The 10000-nt window shown below is 40.7% G+C and overlaps 1 protein-coding gene across 1 annotated transcript in view; it reads right to left on the reverse strand.

The window, feature by feature from the left end:
* Positions 1–27: 27 nt before the first annotated feature.
* The window catches only part of LOC137971410 (uncharacterized), a 23401-nt gene continuing 13428 nt past the window's right edge, over positions 28–10000 (reverse strand). The window contains exons 10-13 of the mRNA XM_068818242.1: positions 9170–9307; positions 8001–8123; positions 5576–5698; positions 28–95 (exon numbers count right to left, since the gene is read on the reverse strand). Coding sequence (XP_068674343.1) covers positions 28–95; positions 5576–5698; positions 8001–8123; positions 9170–9307 — 452 coding nt within the window. The remainder of the gene's footprint in view (positions 96–5575; positions 5699–8000; positions 8124–9169; positions 9308–10000) is intronic.

The raw sequence follows: 10000 nt of genomic DNA on the forward strand, positions 1-10000 counted from the left end.
AGTTTTTCCGTTTTTTAATGATTTTCTTCATGGCCCTTCATGGACTTGCTCTAATGCATCAATGCATTCTTGATCGTCTTTTTCACACTCGTGAGCTGTCCAAGCAAACAAATAACAACTCTAGTTAACTGACTGATAAAGGTAAAAGGCGCCTGGAGTTTTTGCAGAATTTGTATGTCAGTGGCAGGCTTGAATTGCGGTATCGCATAAATTGTTTTCTTATCGTGTGTTTTCAATTCCGAACAACCATTCCTGTTGGGACAACAATTGTTTTTCCAAACCCGGTTTTCCCATTTGAGGGTGTCCGAGTGGCTGATCAGTAAAGTAGCCAAACTTGAAATGTGACATTCCCGCTCTGAATAAGGAGCTTGAGCACGCGGCGTTTTTTAGCCACGCACGGCAACCGAAAGTGAACTGTTTTTCTTTTTAACGTTTTATATTGCTAAGTATCTTTTCTTTGTTCGAGACGCGTAATTTAAAAATCTGGGAGAGACTACTGTCCTGGGATCCAAAACGTCCACTTCCGGTTTCCGTCTGTGGCCGCGTGCTTGAGCTCCTACTACTACTGCTAGCTGACACAACTACTAGATGTCTTGAATCACCAAAAATGCCTAGTGTACATTAATACTTAAATGCTGACGTTTATTAAGTCATATACATTATCATTCGATGTATTTTTCCTTCCTTTTCATTGGCCGAGAGCCCATCACCTGACCTGCAAATAACATTCTGCTCATGCGTAACTGAAACCACGCCCTTGTGTGAAAATGCCAGTTCGCTTTCCTGAGCTTTCAAAAAGTGATTTAATTGTTGGGAATTGTGAAGGAAAAAAAATCAGTCATCGAATGATAAAACAATTATTGAACTCGGTTATCGCAAATTATCGTGATTTGTCAGTGTCTCGCAGATCAATAATTGATCTGCCCAAGGTAAGGCGCGTCGTACTGTAACAGCGACCTTCAGATTGGAGTACGAGTACGAGTAGGAGTTCTCAGTTCTGAGCACGCGCGTTTCGAAAAATTTCGTTCCTTAAATGCAATGCCTCGTGCTCAATACAGAAAACCTGTTGTCGTTCTCGTACTCCAGTCTGAAGGGCGCCATTGTGGTAATGGTAACGAATCCGATCCCACCAACGCGTCGGGTTAGTACGCAGCTATTAAAACGGTTCTCGGGATTGGCTCAAAACTATGTACCAAAATAAAGTAAAAATCAAAGATGGACCCTAACCCTAAAAACAAGAGAGCTGCGTCCTAAAGGGAGCGAATGTGAGAATGATATACACATGAAATGAATTTGTTGATAGAACCCATTGGGACCTCGGAAAAACCCGAGCCCCAGATGGGATTCGAAGCCACGACCCTCCGTGATCTAGTCGGATGCTCTAACCACTGAGCTACTGGAGACTCTATGGCGAGAAAGGGTGAAATGTGGGTCTTTGACTCGAGCTGCATCACGCAGCTACAGAGTCAAATAACGACTCACAGTAAAGCTCATAACTGCATCGCGCAGTCACAATTAAGCATATCTAAGATGCGGCCAACCAACCACCCAAGTGAGCGGACGTGAGAATGATATACACATATGAAATGAATTTGTTGATAGAACTGGGTGGTTGGTTGGCCACACCTTAGATATACTTGAGTGACTGCGCGATGCAGTTATGAGCTATGCTGTCAGTCGTTAGTATTTGACTCTGTAGCTCGAGTCAAAGACCCACATTTCACCCTTTCTCACCATAGAGTCTCCAGTAGCTCAGTGGTTAGAGCAATCCGACTAGATCACGGAGGGTCGTGGCTTCGAATCCCATCTGGTCCTAAAGGGATCCAATGAAATTAGAGGTTGTAAAGAGCTGCCCACTGGATCGGGTATATCAGGGAGTTTAAGCAAGAACAACGTCAACGAAAACGCCACTTTAAAATAAAACTTAGCGTTATCGTAAGTATTTAGCGATTATTCCACCTTTGTTCAAGTCATACAATACGGGCGAAATAACCTGTAAGTGGATGGGTACGAACGGTTTTAAAGTAAAGATAAAAAATGAATTTGGTTCATTGTTGTATGCTCACGTTGTCGTCAAAACCTAAATTGTGGTGATTTCACGTTGTTGTTTTGTGGAGTACGGCAAAGAAATGCACAGAAATTCGTGGTGCACCTGCAGCACGAGTATTTTTCCTTTTTCAACCAATAATATTCTAGCTTAGTGCCGTTGCTGTTGCCGTCGTCGTTGCGGAAGGCTCCGCAAACGAGGAAACATTGTTGCGGAAGCAAATGTTTCCCGTTTGCAGCCCCAGGAAACATTTGTTGCGGAAGCAAAATTTGCTAACCGGGAAGCAAAAATGTTTCTGAATTTCTTCAGAAACATTTTGCTTCCTCAGCAAATGTTTCCTCCTTTGCGCGCCGAGGAAACATTTCGGGAAACAATGTTTCCTCGTTTGCGGGCGCCTTTAAACTGCCTATCGTAGACATAACGTAAAATGCACGCTCGAAGCGGAGAACTGTTGTTTGCGTCTTCGTTAACGTCGTCGTTGCTGAAAGATCCTATAAACGTTCTTTGATAAATCCTTACCTGAGGTTGCTGAACAGTGAAAGCCATCTCCACGAAAACCCGATTTGCAAACACAAAGGTACGAGCCGTCAGTGTTGTAACAGTCAGCTCGGTGATGACAGTGGGCCAGATTCTGTTGGCACTCATTCACATCTGTTTTTTTTTTTGAAAAGATATCACCAATAATATTACATAAACGACTACTACTCAATATATTTCTTGACACCTTTCAAAACGCAGGAGATGTGCATATTTTTAATGCTAGGTATGCGATCCAACGAAAGAGTTTTATAAGCCACCTGTTAGAACAAATATTGGTAAACAGATGACTTCCTCTAAGGCAATCGGAAGAATATCTCACGCTACTTGAAGGATTTAAATGTATGCTCCTTTTCGGAAAATATCTGCTATCTGAGGATTGCTCAAAATAACATCTGTAACTACACGTCATGATATATAAAACTTGACATGCTTAAGCTTGTTTTCGTTTGCTGTCTGAACATTTCTAAAAATGACTGATTTATTTAGCTATTTTTGATTAATATGTTCTATTAATATCTCCTCGTGTTTAGTCAACTTCTTTGGTTTCTTTTACCCCTGTTTTTAATTTGAACTTAATTAGGTAATATGGAGCCCACCTAAAGGCCGGTTACACGATAAGATTTGATTTGATTCATAAAAGCTAACCTTAGGCCTAATTAGGCCTAAACAAACGTTTTTAGGCCTAAGGGTAGCTTTTATGAATGTTTAGGATAGTTTTACTCTCTGTGTTGGTAAAACAATGACCTGTGATTCCGGATTCCGGATTCCGGATTCCGGATTCCGGATTCCGGATTCCTGGTTTTAGGGTTGCCCGCGCTAACCGTTGGTTAGGAGGTGTCAGAGCCTATAGGTTTCCATGGTATTTAACGCCGGTTAGCGCTAACCATGCTTCGAGCAACCGGCCCCTGATTTATCGGCCAGACAGCGTCACAGCGCAAATCTTGCCTGTATTTTGACAGCCGATGAACGAGCGATTCATGGAAATGAAATCGGATAACTGCGAGGATCATAGCTTCACTTGATTTCATGTCTGTAGTTCAATACATGATTCATTTCATATATAATTTCGTTCATCGTTTGTACTTAATTAGTTAGAAGTTTTCAGTGCATCCTGTAGACATGTATCTACATACATACACACGACCTATAGACGGTTTTCGCAGCAGCCATGTTGGTGCACAGAACAATAGAGAAAAAAAGTCTTTTGGGAATTTGACTATTATGTTGCAAAACATGAGTCATAATTTGCTACTCTTTTGCGCACCAAGATGGCCGTCTCATCGCGTGATTGAAAACCATCTATTGACGAAACCTATCACATATTTGCAGACACGTACTAAGAGGGAGGCATGGGCATCAGCCATCCTAGGAGTCAGTGGTGCCCTTTTATGTGAGCACATGGTCTGGTCTTTTTTAAAAAGGTGTATCTACTGTTAAAAGATTGTTCAAACTAAAATGAATTAAAGAGGAAGAAAGGGCCAAATATAGTTTAGATTTATACTAGCCCTATGTTATAAATTAAAAGGTTTTTTTTATTTTACGGGAGATTATATTTTTTTAACGAAGTGATATATCATATACTGAACTGCGGATATGAAATCAAGTAAGGCTATGATCCTCGCAGTTATCGACGCAATTTTAGCAATTACGTAGAGAAGCCTGAAAGTTTCAGGGCTTCAACAGGGTTTGAACCCGTGACCTTGCGATACCGGTGCGACGCTCTAACCAACTGAGCTATGAAGCCACTGACGATGGGAGCTAGTCATTTGTAGGTTCTAATTTTCCCGTGAGGAACGAATCAATGAACGAAGTGATATATGAAATGAATCATGTACTGAACAGCGGATATGAAATCAAGTAAGGCTATGATCCTCGCAGTTATGGACGCAATTTTAGGAATTGCTTAGAGAAGCCTGAAAAAGTCAGGACTTGAACGGAATTTGAAGCCGTGACCTCGCGATACCGGTGCGACGCTCTACGCAATTTTAGCAATTGCGTAGAGAAGCCTGAAAAATTCAATTCCATGACTGCGAGGATCATAGCCTTACTGGATTATTTTTTATTACGCAAGAAAAGAAAAGAAAGATGCAGCATAAGCATAAGTTAAAACAAGACATACAAACACACACACGCAAGATAAAGCAATGTTGTGAAAAGTACTGAGCCTGAGTATGAGCAAAACAGTTCCATTTGGTTATTTAGAATCGGGAAAAGTACAATTTGAACAGTTCTTTCTTAAAAAGTTCCTTTTTTGGGTTAGTTCGGATAGAAAGAGGAATGTCATTCCAGAAATATCGACGAATAACATTGGTCATCTTGATTTCAAGAAAACTTCAGTCGTGCTGAGTTCTGGAAACCTCAAGAAAAATGTTGCGGAGCTGCATTACATAAATTAAGTGTAAAATGAAACTGCTGAAACAATTTTTGAGTAAGGGTATAAGGAGTGAATTGAAGGTATTGAAGATCGTAGGGTTGTGTGGCAGCTTATATACTGTGTAGGCTACTTGTGAAATATCCTATTTTGTCCTATTTTTTCATGTTTTGTTTCCTATTATTCGACTTCAAATTTCCTGTTTTCCTATTTTCTGAAGGCTACGGGCTGCTTGACACCCTGGGCCCAGTTGTTCAAAAGCCGATTAACGCTAATCCCAGCTTAAAAATTAACCAAGGAGTTTATTTCTCTACTCCCAAATGCTGTTCAACGCTGATATTTGGCACAACTTTACATCAGAAGAAGTCAATCTTCAAAAACAAAAATAAGCAAAAGAAAGTTGAAAACATGAAACAAAAGTTTACGCTAATCTTGGATTAAGTTAATCGGCTTTCGAACAACCGGGCCCTGGTCTCCTACGCTTACTCCTAGGAACTCAAAACGAGGTCTTGCTCTGTGATATTTTTTGCAGTTGGCCCCTTGATTACCACTTCACAAGTAAGATAGAAAGTATCCACGCAACATTAATTTAGGATCAGCTCGACCCTGGCTCTTACCTTGACAAAGATCATCGATGAGGCGATAACCCAGCTTACACTGACAAGCATAGAAGCCTGGCATGTTAACACACAGGGAATCATGTGCACAATCGGCTTCTCCTGAAGTACACTCATCAACATCTGTCAACGAAGAATAAATACAGAAGAGTCCGTACTCATCATAACGCATCGAGCGATTTTAAGATACCCGATTTCCGGTTCAAAGGTCACTGATATCATTTCCGGTCCAATTATCACGATTATCACGTCACGCACATGCGCAAGCGTTCGGAGCCCGCAATCTCGTTCCCAGAGCCTCCGTTACCCTTGTCCAGCGGAACGGGCACGGGAGGCCCTGGAATAATCCAAAACTGGAATCAGAAAACTATGGCTCCGGTTTAATAACTGCGCGTGAATGAGGGGAGTCTGTTAGAAATCGAGAAAAAACATCTGGAGTTCGTATTGCCAAAGAAAGCGCTTACTTTTCACTCACGAGACAATCTCGTACCCAGAGTCCTCGGGCTTTTTGGTCAGCGGATGAGCGCCCGGAAAGACTCTGGGATAATGGACTTCATTTTCCCAGAAAACGTGGGTTCCGGTCTTATTGCGCATGCTTAAGTTTAAACGGAAACAGAAAAGAGAAAACAATAAACTGTAGAAATGGCGGATTGAAACTGTTCGAGAAACAAAAATTTTAGCCTTACAAACCATAAAAGAAACTGGAGTATATGATCATAGGCTTGCTGTGAGAGCGAGTGAAGATGAAACTTCTGACGCTTTCGGTAAGTGTATTTTTAGTGTTTCAGTGTGCATTCCATCGTTCAGAATACCATTGTACAAGCAACACGATCGACAATTTTTTTTGGAAACGACACCAAGGTCCTCTTTTACTACAATTTTATGTTTCCATAAATCTGAATGGCTTCGACAAGACCTTCTTCCACGGGTTTCTCCTCAAAGAGACTGATGTAATGTTTTCCCAATGTACTTTTGCAACAGCAACAGTAATCAGTTTTTAGCAGCGTAGGAAAATTCCCGTGCGGTAATAGACATAATTCAAACCCCGTCGTTTTATTATTTTTGTGATTTATATACAGTATATTTCTGAGGTAGAATTAACAAACAGCACTGAAACTTGTTTTAGATTTTGAGTCTCTCTCCGAATTACTTAACGGCTTCCTGTCGGACTGCCATTGTTATGCAAGCAACCAATCGAAAAAATAGTTCAAGTCCATTATCCCAGGGAAGACCTCAGACAGCAATGACCAGAACCAGGTTGCTGACCAGCGGTTTTCGTTAAAACAGTGGTTTGCTGGGGGTGTTCAGTCTCGCGGGCTCAGAAAACCTGGTTGTGGTCATTGTTATTGAAGGGTTTTTCTTATCCCAGAGCCATTCCGGGCACTCATCCGCTGACCAAAAAGCCCGAGGACTCTGGGTAGGAGATTGCTCACGAGACAGTACACGTGAGTATAACTGAACACACCTCCTAATGCACTTAAACCGTTTAAACGAGACGGATCAAAAATAACGAGAGCCATTTTTCAATCAAAAGATATTTCAATATCTGGTGTCACGCAAGTGAAAGTTCGGAAATTCCAAATGCTATATTTTCAAAAACAAATCCACAAGAAAACGCAATTTAGAATTTGAAAATGGGAGGAAAGAAAAACGGTTTTTCAACAACCAGTCAAATATGGCTTTTTTGGATTTGACCACAGTCTCTCTCTCCCGACCGCTGGTCAAGGGAGCGATGACTCTAGGAACGAAATTGTCAGAGCCCGTGGATTTTAAGGAGGCTTTCCACAGGTAACTGTGGGTTTCCATTGGAAAAGGATTTCAACTCTGTCGATCCTTTCAGTATGAAAACGTTTTGATATTTGACTAATACTATTTTCAGGCAAATTTTCAACAGTGTCTGCGAATCCCCAAATGTTGTAATGGCAATGGTACATCACTGCAAGACCCTCTAAAAAATACGTTAAAAAACGAATTCGGTGACCTAGTATTTTTTTCAAGCTTCCAAAATCCTCGTAAATTAACTAATAGTATGAGAAATTTTATTTAGTAGAACTTGTGTTATTTATGAAAACGCCTGCTAGAGGATGAAAAAAATCCACTAGATCAATTTTAATGTTTTTTCCTATGAATACGATGAAACAAAAAAAAAAAAAAAACAAGATCGGGGTAGGCCACCGAGGTAAGTCAGTTTCACGATACTGCTCAACAATTCTAACAAAATTTATTTCCCGTCGCTCTTTGGCGTCTGTGTCCTAAGCGCGCGGTCAGCTGAAAACCCTTTTCGAGCCTCCTTAAGCTGATTGCGGGGAAATTCATGCAATTTTACCTTGCCGGTGGTGTTTGGTACTAATGAAAACGCAACCCATGTTTCACCGAGAACTAATAATTTGCGTATTGTACATTTCTTATTGTACTACAATAGTACCTTCACATTCGGTGCCTCGAGCTTTATATCCCTCTCTACAAATGCAATGGAATGAGCCTGGAGTGTTCACACATTCCGAATTACGGCTGCATAGCTTTGAGTCAGTTTCACATTCGTTGATGTCTGCAAGGCAACCTATCAAACCTAATTAATACGTGATCTTGGCAGACTTTAAAAAACCCCTAGGCCTAAGCGAATTACGATTTCGCCGCAATCCTTATGATTTTAATTTTGACGAACTTTATCGAAAACTCAATCCCCTTAACTTTTCATCAAAGGGAAAAAAATCTGCTAAATCAAGCTAAATACGTCACAGGCTTTCAGTGGCCGTTTTTATACTAGAGACGTATAATACGTCTGGGCGACTTTGGGCAATTTAATTTAATACGTCTTTTAGATCGTCATTTAATTTGTCCCGTATAAAGGCGGACGAGAGACGCATTATACGTCTGGACGAACTAAATCCTTTAATGCGTCTTCAAAGACGCACTAAACTATTAAGTTCGTCGAGACGTATCATGCGTCTCTCGCCCATCTTTAGACGGGACGAACTAAAAGACTCATTTAATTCAATTTCCCAAAGTCGCCCAGAGGTATTGTACGTCTCAAGTATAAAAACGGCCGGTTTCATCTTGGTAACCTAAATACCTTGGCGTCATCGAGGTAGAATTGTACCAACAAGCACTTATAAGTAAAAAAAACGCAGTGAAACGAGACACTTGACAAGTAACTGAAGTGAACTAGAAGATGGCAGATTCAAGTAAGATTTACACTTGATGTTACAAACATCGTCAGTTACAAAGTGTTTGAGAAGACCTCTAGGACGCTTTCCTTTTGCCAGAACTGGCCGACCAGACCCGTAAGTTTGCAGAGCCTGAATACAACAATTTGAAGGAACAATTGCACGATAATCCCTCGCATTCTTCTGGAGGAGTATACATCGTCCTCAAAGTGTGTTAATTTGAAGGTGTTGTAGAGTTAGTCCTTCAAAACGCCCGGTCTGGCCGGTCAAAGCGTCCCTGGTCTTTTTGCGATGTCATGCAACGCTCGTTGCGTGACATAGAAAAAACGGCTGCGAAGGACACAAAAAAGACAAAGCGAAACATGCATAGCTAACGATCATCACGTGGCAATAATTGATAAAATACTTGTTAGCATTTTTCACAAACCAGTGCACTTTTCTTTGCCATCCGGGGAATTCCATCCGGTAAATCCCTCACTGCAGAAACAAGCATATGAACCAAGAGCATTCACACAGAAAGAGTGCTCTGAGCATGTGTGGTTACCAAGCTCGCATTCATCAATATCTATAGTGCAAACAAATAGGAACTTTTTCAAAAATTAAACAATATTTATTCAACATTTGCCATGAGAGCATAAAGTGCTAATATATTGATTTTCAAAAGACACCAGTTTGTTTTAACTCGAATTTTTCTATTTACTGGTCCGCCAATACTAACGTTTTAGTTTTTGAGAGAGCTGGTTCGAGGAGAAAATGACGTCAAAGGCTCACTGGGGCACTAACTGGGGACACCGCTGTACAGAAATCAAATCAAATCAAATCATAAAAATTTTTTGACTTGGGCCATTTAAGGTGATTCCCGGGTAAAAGAACCCGTCATAGATTTCCGATGAAACTTGGTATGATGACATTACAGTACAAGGAGATGTTAAAAAGGTAATAAAAAGAGGGGGTCACCGTGCTTGTTTTCATGCCACGATGCTGACAAATATGGTTATTTAGGTGACTTTTGGTTATCTCAGTGCACAACAAACAAGATCGATTATTTTTCAATGCGGCGTGCTATATCACACAGAGTTCGACTTTCTTTGATTGCTTATTCATCTACGTCCCAGAAAAAATGGCTTCAAATACCCTGCATTATTAATTGATATTTTTATCCTTTACAGGAAACATAATTTGGACTTGCTCTGCTGGGCCCGTTACGTCTCTATCTGTAGCATTTATTTCATTTGCCAAAAAAGTAGCTATAGATTTC

Source organism: Montipora foliosa, chromosome 9 (assembly GCF_036669935.1).
Source record: "Montipora foliosa isolate CH-2021 chromosome 9, ASM3666993v2, whole genome shotgun sequence".
NCBI classification, from domain to species: Eukaryota; Metazoa; Cnidaria; class Anthozoa; order Scleractinia; family Acroporidae; genus Montipora; species Montipora foliosa.